Source organism: Cucurbita moschata, unplaced genomic scaffold, assembly GCF_002738365.1.
Source record: "Cucurbita moschata cultivar Rifu unplaced genomic scaffold, Cmos_1.0 Cmo_Scf00001, whole genome shotgun sequence".
In the NCBI taxonomy this organism is placed as follows: domain Eukaryota; kingdom Viridiplantae; phylum Streptophyta; class Magnoliopsida; order Cucurbitales; family Cucurbitaceae; genus Cucurbita; species Cucurbita moschata.
This window is the reverse complement of record NW_019268517.1, coordinates 10,221,436-10,236,626: the sequence shown is the minus strand read 5'-3', so window position 1 is coordinate 10,236,626 and position 15,191 is coordinate 10,221,436. Positions and strand designations below refer to the sequence as shown.

At 37.1% G+C, this 15,191-nt stretch overlaps 3 protein-coding genes across 3 annotated transcripts in view; 1 reads left to right on the top strand and 2 right to left on the bottom strand.

Moving 5' to 3' along the window:
- Positions 1 to 3,588, bottom strand: part of LOC111440559 — a 6,813-nt gene extending 3,225 nt beyond the window's left edge. The window contains exons 1-6 of the mRNA XM_023077568.1: positions 3,390 to 3,588; positions 3,211 to 3,273; positions 3,058 to 3,113; positions 1,816 to 1,909; positions 1,619 to 1,679; positions 158 to 239 (exon numbers count right to left, since the gene is read on the bottom strand). Coding sequence (XP_022933336.1) covers positions 158 to 239; positions 1,619 to 1,679; positions 1,816 to 1,909; positions 3,058 to 3,113; positions 3,211 to 3,273; positions 3,390 to 3,506 — 473 coding nt within the window. The 5' untranslated portion in view covers positions 3,507 to 3,588. The remainder of the gene's footprint in view (positions 1 to 157; positions 240 to 1,618; positions 1,680 to 1,815; positions 1,910 to 3,057; positions 3,114 to 3,210; positions 3,274 to 3,389) is intronic.
- Positions 3,589 to 7,044: 3,456 nt separating this feature from the next.
- On the top strand, positions 7,045 to 12,056 carry LOC111440183. Its single transcript, XM_023077483.1, has 3 exons — positions 7,045 to 9,072; positions 9,432 to 10,534; positions 11,352 to 12,056. The coding sequence occupies exons 1-3, from the start codon at positions 7,582 to 7,584 to the stop codon at positions 11,557 to 11,559; spliced, it is 2,802 nt and encodes a 933-aa protein (XP_022933251.1). The 5' UTR covers positions 7,045 to 7,581; the 3' UTR covers positions 11,560 to 12,056.
- A 430-nt stretch (positions 12,057 to 12,486) lies between these two features.
- On the bottom strand, positions 12,487 to 14,168 carry LOC111440436 (WEB family protein At3g51720-like). Its single transcript, XM_023077535.1, has 2 exons — positions 13,845 to 14,168; positions 12,487 to 13,756 (listed from the first exon to the last, which is right to left on the bottom strand). Exons 1-2 carry the CDS (start codon positions 13,992 to 13,994, stop codon positions 12,689 to 12,691), a joined length of 1,218 nt encoding a protein of 405 aa, XP_022933303.1. The 5' UTR covers positions 13,995 to 14,168; the 3' UTR covers positions 12,487 to 12,688.
- Positions 14,169 to 15,191: the final 1,023 nt, after the last annotated feature.

The window sequence follows — 15,191 nt, the reverse complement described above, 5'->3', positions numbered from 1 at the left end:
AAAAAAAAAAAAAAAAAAACTACCGGTGGTAAGGAAAAGAATTTCAAAATAAGCATGAGAAACTGGTTTATCATAAAAATAAGAATAAGAAACTGGTTTATCATAAGAATAAGAATTGTAAAATAAGATTCAATCAAAGAAGTTACAGATGACTTACCATGTATAACGGACAAGGATATGCTTTGGCCAATGCTGTTGATCCCAGAATTGTTGGCTAATATGTGGATGCGAATCAAGATCTATTGAGAAGAAAGTAGTCAGAACGCTAAGAAAAACTTCACTCAGACAAGGTGCAATACAGATGGATCGGTTAAGAATTTAACAAGTTAAGCAAATATGATATGAACTCTCAACAGGTTCTACAAAATTCACAGAAACCCACTACTCATAATATTTTTGTCTTCCTATCAGGTATTAGACAACGGCCACTCGAGACTGACCGTGTTGTCTGAACTTAAGGTATACTGCAAGACTTATCATGGCGTCAATCAACAGATAAAAGCAATGACAAAAAATGATATAAATGCACTGGAAACAATTTATAGGATAAAGCTAGTGGATACACCCATTACATCGAGACTAAAGAGATACGAATAATGGCAGGAAACAGCTGTTAGATATGTACTGGAAATTATTTCTTTTGTACAAATTGAATATCAGACAATTATACTGGAGAGCTATGATCGACATTTGATATGGAGAACTATGATAGGGACTCGGACATTCATGTATATCAGAGGAAGAGAGTAATGGGAATTGCCCTGTGGATAGTTGTAGTAGTACAGGTAAATTGAATGATGCCCTTATTTGTGACCAAGTGGTGCAACTAATTGAAGGGCGGGAAAGTTGTGAGCAAAGAGTAGTATTCAGTGAGGGTAAATCATTTATATGCAAAGAAGTACCTTTTGGGTTAGACATAATCATTAATCGAAGAAAATATGTGCAAAAAGGAGGAGAAGAGAAATCCCCAAGAGCCATGGGAGTTGCAAAAAGGATCCTAATTGGCGTAAATTTGACTTGGATCATAATTACAAAAATCGGGCAGAACAGAACACCACAAAGACAAACGATCTGACGTAACCCCACAATTCTTCACGCGAAATTTCACTCTCTTATCTCCCATTCCTATAACACGGGATCTACCAAACTACTTTTGATTATCTCATATAAGTCTCTTTAAAAATAGTGAGACTCTCTTGTGTAGGTAGCTCGTCAGCAAACATGCTAAAAGCAAAAGTTTCAGCAATTAACCCAGATTCTATTATAAATCAGATGTCAATGTGATTTCAGCAAAAGGAACCATATATTTATAATATAAATACAGACTTACGTAAGATGACGATATTTCACTTGGTGGTGCACTAGAGTGCAAATAGGCATTCTAAAGAAGTTAGGTGTCCAACTTATATGTACGGAGTAGTCAATCATATTCTTCACTTAGCTATAAATAAACTTCTCCAATATCAGTTTTAGATATCCGAATAAAGTGCAATTGATTTTTATAGAGTTTGCTATCATCAAACTGGGGAATATAAATACTTTTCTATCAAAAAGAACAATATTTCTATGTATGAGTTAAGGAAAGAATGTGGAGAGCATTAACAGAGTCGGGACATACAGATATGAGGCATATCCATTACTTTGGCAGTCACACCATGAAGATCACTTCCAGAGTACCTCTGTAGCACAAATAAATTGACAATGGTTGTCAGATGCAAGTAGTCAGAAACTCAGCTCAACAGTGAAGGACTGGATCGTCCACCTTTGAACTGTGGAAATAACAGATATCTAATCTATCTACAATAAATACCATACCAAGTGGACATCAATCATTGGGACTTGTGCACTTTTGCGATTGATCACAAGAAGCCATGGGACAAGAAACTTTTCTTTTCCAACTTGAAAGGATCTACATTCAAAGAAGATATATGCAACCAGATAACTCAAAAAGTGTAATAATTCATAAAACAGGATGGAACATTGTGGCAAATAGAAAAGCAAACACAATATATTAATAATCGGAAGAATATAGATCAACTATAACTTCAAATGTGCTCAAGTAATCCCATGATATAGTTTTTATGTCCAATATTATTTCTTATCGTAAAATCTATGGAAATAGTAACAAGTTAGTATTCGTCACACATTTTGATGACAACTTGCTATGTATCATAGCGGTCATCACACAAATTTAAAACTATAACCTAGACAAACATCTAAAATGTAAATTGCATTTTTAAAAACCAAGCCAACTCATGGTAGTGAAAAACCAGTTGATGAAATAATAATGTATCATGACAGTCTATTCCCGTAGTTATAATTAGAAATAAAAATAAAGGTAAAATGAGGAGATTAATTGCATGAAAAAATCTTAAGGTTATACTTCTAAGCATAATCCCTAGACGTCACCTACACTCTCATTTCTCCATTTCCACATTGTAGGTGCGATGCAACAGAGAATCAAAAACTTATAAAAAATAATACAAACTTGAAGATAGATAGCAGGCACTAGGAAACATTGCAACCTTCTACTGATTTTCAAAGCTAGACAGATGACGTGAGGAGAACTTCAAGTTCTAGTAGTGATTGTTGCATACTACAAATAGTTTTATGTCACGTCAATTATTATACTGTTTTTCCTTTATTCAGAAATAAGTTTTAAGTAAAAGAGATGCAACAAATTTTCTTCACACAGCATAAACGATAAGACTATATGAGATGTGGTACTAAATCATCGAAACTAGACAAAAGTAGAATAAGAATATCCTCTGCAGGTTGCTAGCGAGTAAATTTATTGAACCGACTATACTATTCTTCTCACTCTAGAAGAATCCATTTGCATCATTGTTGTAAGAACTTCAACGCATGACAAATGCTTCGAAACGAGAGATTCTTGATTAGCAAATGCAGGCTATCAGATTCAGATATATATAATCACTTATTATTCAGTTAATGTACAATTAAACCGTCCGTTCCAGTTTAAAATAATTCAGCACTCCTAGAACTTGACGTGAACTAAAAGAAATTAGAGCACAATCTTGAGTACAAAATTCTTACATTTTATACGGATCAGCTCCTGTGTAGCCGACCGGCTTCGGTATTGGAACCAAAACCTAAAGATTGTAATGGATCAGTTGCCTAAATCATGACAGAAAATGGAAAGGAAAAGTTGAAGAGAACGTCAACACATACAACTCAATTGATGCATACCTCGCGATTGACGCCGAAAATTGGACAATGTCGACCAATCATATCGTGCCAAACTGTTCTCGACTGAAATAAACAAAATATACGTCTGTGAAAGAGACGAACAATTGATCGGAAACGAGAAGATATGAAAAAGCATCCATGAAGACTTGTGTGCGATAACCGAGAACAGGAAAACGAACCGAGTGATACTGCCCCATCTTACTCATCGGAACGATGTCTCCAGGCCTGTAAGCCAGAAAATTCGGAATCAGCGAGAATAGCGAAACTAGGAGCAACAGAAATGGAGGTTCTCCCATCGTCGACGGTGATTTGCCTAATTTTTCGAAGAACCTCAGCTCTATAGAATCGCTTGCCTCTTCTCCCGCTTTTGGATTGGCGGTGGATCCTTGCGACTCCGTCCCAGAGGCCCAGAACTAGTTCACGGACCGGCACTTTATAGTCCAGTTAGGTTTTAGTTTCGGCCCATATTTTTAAAAGCATATTTAAAAATGATTTTTAAATGATTAAATCTTTTACTTTTTAGTAATTTAAAATATGAGAAAATAGATTTTGACCATTGTAAAATTTTAGTTAACTAATCTTCAACTTATTATAGCATTGTAATGCTAAATATTATGTGTTAATAAATATTAGTAATAACAAATTTTTGTTCGGCTTTAATATTTTTTTCGGTTAAATTATCCCTTCAAAGTTATCGTGGTTCAACTTCTAAGACAAGAAGTTCGCCCATTGAGAGGACCCAATTGTGAGATCCCACATTGGATGGGAAGAAGAACAAAACATTTTATTATTAGAGTGTAGAAACATCTCTCTAATAAACGGGTTTTAAAAACCTTAAGGAAAAGCCTAAAGAGAACAATATCTGCTAGCTGTGTTCGGGCTGGTACAGCTGTATCAGAGCCGGATCTAGGCGATGTGGCAAGGAGGCTGAGCCCCGAAGGGGGTGGAATGAGGCGGTGTGCCAACAAATATCTTGGACCTTAAAAAGAGGTAGATTGTAAGATCGCACATCAGTTGGAGAAGAGAATACGAGTCTTACCCTAAAAACAAGTACTGATCTTGTAAATCTAAGAAATGTCGAGGGAGACCAAGATAAGTAAACCAATGTAAATCGATCCAGGCTAAAGAAGTTATCTCATATCAGTCATGGAGGACCTAACACAAGTTGACCAAAATGAGACATAGATGAGTCGTGTCTTTGTTCCTGAGAATATTTGCTAAAATCACCGCACTTAAATAATGCATGAAAATTCTCTATTTATAATCAAATATATTACACGAATATGAAAATAGTAATAAATAGAAAGAACAATATATAAAAATATATCTAAGAAAGCAAATATCTAAATATTTTTCTATAATAAAATATTAAATATGATATATATAATAATTTATTATTAAATATTCTTAACAGTTCCAAGGTGCCATCGACCTTCACAACTTTTAGTAGAAAAGGATATCTTCTTTTTGGGCCAATAATAAAATAATAATAATGATAATAAACAGCTGGATTTTATTTATTCATTATAATTATTATTATTTAAATCGTGGGACAGTTCCATTGACGTGGGGACCCTCAATTTTTCCTTTTTAAAAAATTTCATGTTATTAAATATCACACTCCAAATTAAAGATAAGTCTAAGCTCTATTCAACAGCCCTTTAATTTATAATTTGTATATATTTTTTTACAATTCTTTTTTTTTTTAATAATCATTTTGATTTTTTCTGTCACAGCTAAAAAAAAAAAAAAATCTTTTTAGTTTTCAAAATTTGGATTTAAGAATAATAATAAGTATTAATGAAAGAAACAACTATCTATTCTTTTTAATTTTAAAAATTAAAATGATGATTAAAAATGATGATTATTTCTTACTATTATTATTGAAAAGAACGAAGAAGAAACTGGAAACGGGCGCGAAGGGCTGCTCCTCAATTCTTTTGCAAAAGATTTATCCTTCATGGCTTCGGTTTCTTCAGGCTTGGACGAGGACAAGGACGATCTTGTAATGATCGGAGGAATATCAATCTACACTAGGGATTTCAACTCTCCATTTGAGCCGTTGATTCTTTTGGCTGAGTTGGCAATGGCATTATCATCGACATGAAATGAACATCAAGTTAAAAGAGGCGGTTCAGTCCCGAGTTTCGGCGGAGATGGCAATGGAAGCGGAGGACCAACCGTCATCGATTGTATACTGCCACAGCTACAGCCGGAGGAAGAGGTAATCACCAACTTCAATAAATCTGATATATAGTTCTGGTTTAATAGTAACGTTAATACGAGTCATTTGTTTATAGATTTTAATAAAATAATTTTTTTGGATCCCTAAAGTTTCATATCATTTGAGTCAAACACCTCCCCTCGAACAAAGTGCGCCTCCCCTTAATCGAGGCTCGACTCCTTTGGAGTCTTAGTCATTTTTGACATTTTTCTTTTTGGAGTTCTTTGTTCGATATTTGAGATTGGCTTTGATACCATGTTGGACGAACACGACTCTCCACAATGGTATGATATTGTCCACTTTGAGCATAAGCTCTCATGGTTTTGCTTTGAGCTTTCCCAAAAGACCTCATACCAATGAAGTTAGTATTCCTCACTTATAAACCCATGATCATTCCCTAAATTAGCCGATGTGGGACTTCCATCATCCAACAATATATATATATATATATATACTTTCAAATTGGGTTAAATTTTGTGAAAATCGAAAATTTGATTTGATTCATGAGTTTTTTAACAGGTCAATTGGTCCAGCTAAAAATAAGATTCACAATCCAACTCATCATTGCCATACTTTTAATATTAGGATAAAAATTAAAAATAAGACTGTAATTTTCGACATAATTGAGCTCTTAGTTCCAATTTGCTTGGTCCATTGAATATTTGAATGGTTAACAATTATTAAATATGTAACTAGCTCTAATATAATTTTTTGAATCGGTTTAATAAAATTTATAATTTTTAGACATTAAAATTTCACTATTATGATATGATAAAATTTTATAAATAGTTACTCTCTCATAGTTACTATCTTAGGGACCATTTATGAATATCCAAATTTAACCTTTTTTAAAATCATGGCTAAATTTTAACATTTTATTTTTAATTCAGAGACCAAATTTCATGGTCCGTTATGGGCTTATCGGGCCGGGCTGTTATGTCTGAAACTGTTACGAATTGGGCCTCTTCTTCGGCCGAATAGCCTGCAATGACCAATTTTCTCCATTGCAGCTTAAAAAAGGGAAAGAAACGAGAATAAATTGTCAAAAAGGCAATATATATATATATATCAATAATGTTTTGAATGGATCATGAATATATAATTACTATTTTTTAGTACACTATTTAACATAATTATATAATTAAGATACACACTTTTTGAAAATTCGCATGTAAATTATTTACTTACCAATTAAGTAAATTTAAGAAAATGATTTCATAATTAATGAGAAGAGTCAGTATAACATTAATATTCGTATACCAAATCCAAGGTTTAAGTTTTCGTAAAATATAAAGAGAGAGAAAGAGAGACGATTTAAAAAAATATATATATATATATTAGGCCTTTCAATGTGAAAAGACGTTTTTGCCCCTGTTATGCAGTTGATTATTTCAAGGGCGTTTATGTCCCTTTTAGCTTATGAAAAATTAAAATTTTCTTGGCATAGAATGAAAAATAAGGATATAGAAGCAGTTTTAGTCTCATCAATAAATTGTATATTTTTTTAAAAATAAAATAAATTAAAAAAAAATAAATAAAATTTTGGAAGTGAACCGGGGGTATAACAGGGATTATTGCTTCTTTACCCCCACGTCATTTAAAAAAAAATCCTTCATTTTCATTCTCCTTCTTTCTCGTACTCTTATCTATCTCTGTCTTATCAGAGTTTCTTCGCTGGGACGGACGGCCTTGACGACGGCACCGACGCTCTTTGGACTCACCGGATCATATCATCTTCTCCACTGGAAGATTTCTGGTTTTGAATCTTTATTTAATCGGGCTCTCATTTTTATATAATCTTGTGCTCATATGGCTTCCGCATCTGCTAGTCTTTGCAATCCCTCAGCTTCCACCGACTCCATGCCCTTGGATACCTGAATAGTTGAACTTATCGATTCCACTGCTTCTTCTGATGTTCGATTATGGGGGCATTTATGGCGGATTAGTATTTGTGTATGCCAGGTTTCAAGATTTTCTTTTAGCTCCTAGGGTTCTTCAACTTTCTTGAAATTTCCTTATTGCTATTTGGATTGGAAAGGGGAATTAGGGTTCAGGTTTTCGGTTGGGGATTGCTGGAGGTGAAGATCGAGGATTGTCCGTGGTTTTGGGGTTAGTTGTGTTGGATTGCGGTGTGGGTTTTGGGGATAATGTGTATACTGTGCGTGATTCAGAAGTGGTCTCGCCGGGTTGCTACGATGCTTCCTTGGTTAGTTATTCCGCTGATAGGACTGTGGGCGCTCTCTCAGCTTTTGCCGCCTGCATTTAGATTTGAGATTACATCACCCAGGCTTGCTTGTGTTTTTGTGCTTTTGGTTACCCTCTTTTGGTATGAGATTTTAATGCCTCAACTGTCAGCGTGGCGTGTGCGTAGAAATGCGCGGCTTAGGGAGCGAAAGAGATTTGAAGCAATTGAGTTGCAGAAGCTAAAGAAAACGGCGACTAAGCGATGTCGAAACTGCTTGACTCCATACAAGGATCAAAATCCTGCTGGTGGTCGGTTCATGTGCTCCTGCTGTGGTCATATTTCTAAAAGACCAGTTCTAGACTTGCCTATACCACCGGGGTTCTCGAATTCTGGGATTATTAAGGAACTTGTTGGAAAGAGTGGGAAATTGTTGAACCAGAGGGTATGGCCGGATAATGGGTGGATGTCTGGTCAAGATTGGTTGGAGAGTGGCAGTTGGGTTGGGAAGTCTGTTGCAGGCAATTCTGGTTACTGGAGGAGGAACGGGGGCGGTCTTTGCAGAGGAGATGAACATTGTTTGGCAGAAAAGTCTTATTCAGGTATTGTGATTTTCTGCTGTAGGCTTTTTACGTCTTTTTTCTTGAGCATTAGATGGCTTTCGAGAAAAATGTTTAGGATAAGTTCATCAGGAGACGACAATTTATCTGATTCTGAGCATAGGGGGCTATTGGCTAAGATGGGTGAGAACGGGGGTAGCTTCCCGGAGAGTCGAGTTGAAAAAGCCCGCAGAAAAGCCGAAGAGAAAAGACAGGCTAGATTAGAGAGGGAATTATTAGAGGAGGAAGAGAGGAAACAGAGGGAGGAGGTTGCTAGATTGGTGGAGGAACGGAGGAAGTTGAGGGACGAGATAAAAGGTGTTGAAAAGGATCGTGATAGAACATCACAACTTTACAGAGAGAAGGATGGGAAAAAGGAGGCGGAAAAGAAACGGCAGGAGAGGAGAAAAGAGAAGGACAAGAATTCAAGTAAGAGTAATTCGGATGTAGAAGAGTTGGAGAAGAAAATTGGTAAAGAAAGCGAATGGAAGCGAGATTCGAATAAAAAGAGTGATATTGATCGTCGTGAGAGTCAGAAACTCGGGCCAGAGAGTGCTAAAGGCCACGGCATAATGTGTCATAGTGTAAAGAATGTATCTGGAAATAATTTTGGTCGAGGCTATGCTGGTTCTAGGTATCTCGATCGTATGCGGGGTACCTTTTTGTCTTCTTCTAAAGCATTTGGTGGTGGTAGTTTGTTTGGAAAGGTTTATAATGCCCCGGCTTCTGTTGCTAAAGACAAGCCTAACGGTTCTGTCGACCATGTAAATACGCCTGTTTCTACAAGAGATACGCCATCTGAGCGTGTGATTGGGAAATCTGCTTTGAATGGAGATGATAAGAACATCAACCATCCAGTAAGTTATATTGCTGTCTCCTTGCCCCAACCCAACACGTGCGTGTGCACACACACAAACACTGTTTACCATATCGCATAAATGAATGACTAAGACTCTTTAAATGCATACAGTTCTTCAAGAATGTTTAATACGAAGTTTACTGATGTTTTTTGGTTTAAATTCTGTACTTTTTGAATTGTCATTATGAACTTTATGCTTCTAATATTAAACAGAAGGCTTTCTATTTTTCCTCCTAAGCTTTTTCTACATGGCGGAGTTGGGAAAATATTCAACATCTAGATGCCATAGTTTTTCTTCTTTTTTATTGATATATCGAAATGAAGAGTGACGACGTGAAGTTCTCATGCTCACTGCAGGTATTCACCGAATCACGAGCGGCTGTAGCTCCTAAAAAATCTTGGCAACAGTTATTTACCCGTTCGCCATCTGTTCCTTCAGCCACTAGTGCCAATGTTATAAGTAGGCCAGCAGTGAAGGCCTTGCCAGACATTAGCAATCCACAACTTTCGGGTCAAGTTATAGGCCCACAGTTATCTGGGCAAGTTTCTGGATCGAAGTTATCTGGGCAATCATCGTCGACACAATCATATGATAATCCTATTAATTTTGGTCTGCCTTCACCGTTTACCGTTCCTACATATCCTAAGGGTCCTATAAGTAGTAGTTTAGGTTTTTCACCTGTAATTGAACCTCAATTTCCTCATGTTGCTGAAGGGTCCCATGAATGCATGCCTGAAGAACCAGAGCTTTTTGAAGATCCTTGTTACATACCTGATGTAGTATCCTTGTTGGGTCCAGTATCCGAGTCGCTTGATGATTTTCGGATGGATGTAGGAACTGGCTTTGTACCAGAAATTGGAATGGAAAGACCACGGACTCTAAAGACCGCTTCTTCTGAAATTAACAAACCATCTCCAATTGAGTCACCTTTATCACGGGAAAAGCATAATTGTTCTAATCATTTCCCGAGCGCCCCCGTAGCCTTTGATCTGATCAGTCCTTGCAAGGATGCTATGAATGGAAATGATAAGGGAACATGGCAGATGTGGAATAGTTCACCCTTTGGTCAGGATGGTTTAGGCTTAGTAGGTGGCTCAGCTAGCTGGATTCTTCCTGCTGAATCTAATAGACTAAATAAGGAAGAATTTTTCCAGCCCCCTCAGAAACCTGTGCCACCAGCATTCATTAAAGAAGATCATGTTTTGTCTGGCACACTTTCTTCTCAGAATGTGTTTCTTGATAATGGCCAAAGTGTTGGGACGTTTAACCCGGTTATGGGCTGTGATCACGATCCGTGGTTAAAGAAGCCTTTCTATCTGCCCTTGTCTAGAAGTGAAAACAACTTCCCTGTTATGCCTCAGGATGAATCTGTTCCAAATGAAATGATATATGGTAGCCCCAGCAGCAGATCCTCCACCGCTCATCCATTCGAGCTGCCTGCAACTAGCTGTTGGCCAAAGTAAGTCCTTCGATTTATGTCGGTCTGCGTTATAATTTTGTTACTCTTTTGTGATTGGTTGTCTTCATTGTATAATTTACACACTGCCTATAAAATTTTTGTGCTGGGCTTGCATATACACATGCCTTCATTTTAAAGATGCAGTGTGTCTAATTTCACCATAATTTGTGTTGTATACCTTGTTGATCTGAACAGCTTAGAATCTAAAAGTAATATCAACTAAGAAAGCGTGAAAAGTTCTGTATGATTGCTGTTTTACGTTCGTGCTTGCATTTCAACATATTCTTCCTTTAGGAATGTTCTCGTTGCGGAGATATTTGATTTAATTAAGGATAAATCCTACTGGTTTCTTTTCATGTAAATCATATAATTCTCGAATTTATTCTAGGGAGTAGTACTAAAAAGGAAAATGTAGTAAACAATTTCTCGTGTCTGTCGAGATTTGATTGGTGGTAATGGTGCACAAATCGTCGAACGGCGAAGGGTGCAAAAAAAAAAACATATGAGCTCATTGTATGAGTGATGGTTTTTGTGGATAAGTTGCTGTACAAGTTTAGTTCGTTTGTTTTTTTTTTTTTTTTCAACAACATAGAGGGGAGGAGGAGGGTTCAAACTTTTGACCGCCAGGCTTAAGATGTTTTTAACCCGTTTGAGAAATTCTAGGTTTTAGGCATATGTTTTAGTCTGTTGAGCTATGCTCAGGTTGGAGTTGGTAAATGTCTGAGATTGGGACGATTATTTGTAAGAATGATTCTACCAATAGGGAAAGGACAATTTTCTTAATGTTGTTTACTGATGGTGAAGTATCTTGTGGCAGTGAATGGGATGCACAAGGCGCAGCAGGGATTGGTGCTGGAAAGCCTTCGGTTGTGAAGCCGCCGCCTGTTGGGGGTCTATTTCCGGCACCGGATGTACAGTCACTGTGGTCTTTTGATATGAAAACGGACACTAACACTATAAAAAAANTCTTAAAAAAAAAAAAAAAAAAAAAAAAAACACAACTCCTGTTCTCCAGAGGCAAATAGTCTGTTTGTTGAGATAGGGAGAGTTTAGAAGAATACTGGAAATCCGATGTCTGTCATGGTCGTCGTCCTCCTCCTCTCCTCTTGTTGGGGAGATCGATGTTTACTTAGAGTAGCACGGATAGGAGTACTCGTAACATGCTTTTGTTTGTGCATCAGGTAACTACTGCTAGGGGTCATCATCCATATATATTCATCAACATATTTTTAAGTTTCTATAACACTAGCTAGAGAGGAGGAGCCCCCCCATCCCCCCTTTTTGAGGAAGGAAAAAATTTGTTCATTGGAGCTATATTCCGTTGCTTTCTTCATGCCTTCACTAATTACTGGATGCCATCTCAAAGATTTGTGTAATATATCTCATTTGGTCATTGAATCGATGGCTCGACCTCTGTTATATATACGCTCGTTCTTTTCTGAGCATGGAACCTACCATCTGAATCCAAACACTCCTCACCTGTATACTTTTTGTTTTTAATGTAGTTTTCAGTTGCTTTGGAGATGGGATTTTATCATTCATTTCCCCCTTATGAAGCTTTTGATTCCTGTTCTCTCATACTATTTGATTACCTTCAATGCACCCTTTGTCGAATTTTGGCTGGGTGGCTTTGGGCAACTCGAAAAATCTGGTTAATTCAACTGTATGATTGATTAACTTATCATCGAAATAATAAGATTAGGTCTAAAAATTTGTTTGTGTGTATGCATCTGTCGATGCGTTTTCAGATTTGGTTTTAGCTAAGATTGATCGTTCTCTTGTGGTAGCGGGTGCTTCTGATTCGACATCTTCAAAAATTTAGTTAAACAGGCACACTCACTGAAGGAAAGCCTTCCGACCCAGAAGAGGACTATTCCATTGGTTCGGATTGGAAAAGTGCGGACATTGATCCTCTCTTTTAACCCTCGAAAGAGCGATTGCTGGGAATAACGGGACAAAAACTCTCTTTTTCATCTCTTACAAACAAACATCACCTTAGTCTTTCATAAAACAAAATAATTTGGAGAAACGAACCCTACAATCAATCCTAAGTACATAAATAATCCTAAACAGGAATTGAAGGTTCACACAAGTGGAGTCAGTAAAAGAATCAGTCTTAAATACACACTTATACACATAATCAACTGCTCAACATCATTTGAGGATAGGGGTGGGCTTCTTCCTTTTCTGATTATCATTCTGCTTTCCCAAGAACGGCAACCGAGCAGCCATTCCCGATTTCTTCCGCTTCCGGCTCGATTGATTCCGATCACTTCCCCGCCATTCGACCCTCACACAATTCGACACATCCCGATTCTGTTTGCCGAGCATCTGCGCCAGCGACACCTTCCCCTTCAAGAATCCTTTCTCCGCCACCGTCCCCGACGGCATCAACTCTTCCTGCAGAAACAGCTTCCTGCTCAGTATCTGTCCTATTGAAGGAGGTGCGGCGGCGGCGGCTCCATGTCCAACCAGCTTCTGTGTACGATACTCCATGTTCTTACCATACTCCCATCCCCATTTCTCCGCCGCTTCTTCCCTCTTCGCAGCCTCCATGCTGTTCAGAGCTTCTTCCAGTGCAAATTTCGTGTTCTTGATTTCCTCCGTCGCTTCTTTCACCTGTTTCAAGATTTTCCCTTTCGATTCAGCCGTTCTTATCTTCGCCGTTCTTCTTTCAATCTTCGATATTGTCCTCAAAATCTCAGCCTTCGCTGCTTCCCCCATTTTCTTAAACTCCTCAGCTTCGGAATTCAAAATCTGCAGCTCCTTCAAAATTTCATTACCATCTTCTTCATCCATGTTGGAATCCTTTGAATCTCGCAGCTTCTGCGTCGTTTGACTCAATCTCTCCTCAACTGATGACATTTTCAAAGAATTCTGCTTCAATCTCTCCCGGGTTCTCTCTAATTTCTTGTTGAATATCTCCATTGAAGCTCGAATTCTGGAGATCCCTTTTGTGGTTCTGCTAAGATCCCTCTCTGCCTGCAAGAAATCTTCCACAAATTTGACGCTTTTACCCTCCTTCGTATACCCAATGTTTTCCTTATCTTCTTCAGATATCTCCTTTCGGATCTCCATTTTCAAATCCTCAACAAATGTTCTTGTCGATTCCAGTTCTTCTAGAAGATCCAGAGCTTCCTTCTTCTTCAAAATCAGATCATTTTCCAGCTGGGTTGCCTGCTCCTCCAGCTTGTCAATGGTGATCTCTTCCACTTCATGTTGCTGATCCAAAAAAAAAAAAAAAAAAAAAAAATCAAATTAAAATAAAATAAAAGGAATTAAGGTTTGTGTGTATTTACCCAATACTCACCTCGTTTTCGAAGGGCTTATTAGACGGTTTCCAGTAGCCAACTCCACCAAAACGACAGACAGCTTCCTTAACCGATTCGAAGGGGGCCGACATGTCGATTTCAGCTCTCACATCAGATTTTGCCCCATAAACTACTTGCGATTCATCCATGGAGCTTTCCGCAGCTGATTTCTCCAAGAAAACGACAGCTTCAAGTAGTTGAAACTCGACAAGAAAGGTTGTTGGCTATGTGGTTCAACGTTTCCCGGCGGAAGTTTGTGGAGTACAAAAATTAGTAAGACTTGAAGTTTCCCAGAAAAAACTGCAGGGTTTTAAGGACGAGAAAGAAGTTTAAAGTAAAAAGAATTTAATGTTTGAAGCCTGTGGGGCCCACGTCTTCAACGGCAACATACATGCCAACGGCTTTATGTTGACCGTTCTTGTTGACCGTTTGAAACATTTTACGTCGTACAAGAAGCTTATAAAAAAATCATTTGGCGTCCGCTTCACTCTCCCGCCCTTCATTATTCCTTATAATTTATATATATATATATATATATATATATATATATATATATATATATATATAAAATTACAAATTTAACCCCTAAAATTTAAGAAATTATACTTTAGACCTTAAATTGAGTTACTATACCCGACCATAATCGCACTTTTTCTAACAAAACAAACAAGTCAGCCGTGAGAAATTCAAACATTGCAAACAATGTTGGCATATATTCAAGCCTCGAGTTACATTGCGAGAAAATGTTTAGAAAACGTGAGCAAGAAAAATACATTTAAAAACAATTTGAAGAATGGAAGAAATAAGCCAATAAAAAAATATCACAACATATAATTCAGGCCAGATAAAAAAGCCTCAGCCAACCAAGCATTTAAAATTACAAATTTAACCTCTAACTTTTAGGAAATTATATTTTACCTTAAATTAATTATTTTTTTTTTTAAATAAATAGCCATGAAAGTTGAATTAGTATACTCGATAAAAAGCCCAAGTGAAGCAGGCCGGCCCATTTATTGGCCCACATTCATAACTCAGCAAACTAAGTACTTCCCATAGTGGGCCACAGTGATAAGCTTCGGCCCATTAAGTAACAAAAACTTTACGTAGGTCCACATTCACATCTCAGCAAACTAAGTGCTTCCCATCTTGGGCCACATACAAACTTCGGCCCATTATTGTAAAAGCTTCACTTAGGTCTACATTCACATCTAAGCAAACTTGGAACAAAATTTACGAAAAATAAAAGGAAATTTAAATTTTAAAAACAAAAAGTAAAAAGAAAAAGGAATCTCGTGTGGATTAAATGGTATATAAACTCAAAAAAAAAAAAAAAAAAAAAAAAAACG

Bases quoted from the DNA above. Each gene is read 5' to 3' on its own strand.
- LOC111440436 (XM_023077535.1), bottom strand. From the start codon at position 13,994: ATGGATGAATCGCAAGTAGTTTATGGGGCAAAATCTGATGTGAGAGCT. The intron at 13,757-13,844 runs GTGAGTATTGGG...TTTTTGGATCAG, and splicing joins ATAAGCCCTTCGAAAACGAG to CAACATGAAGTGGAAGAGAT.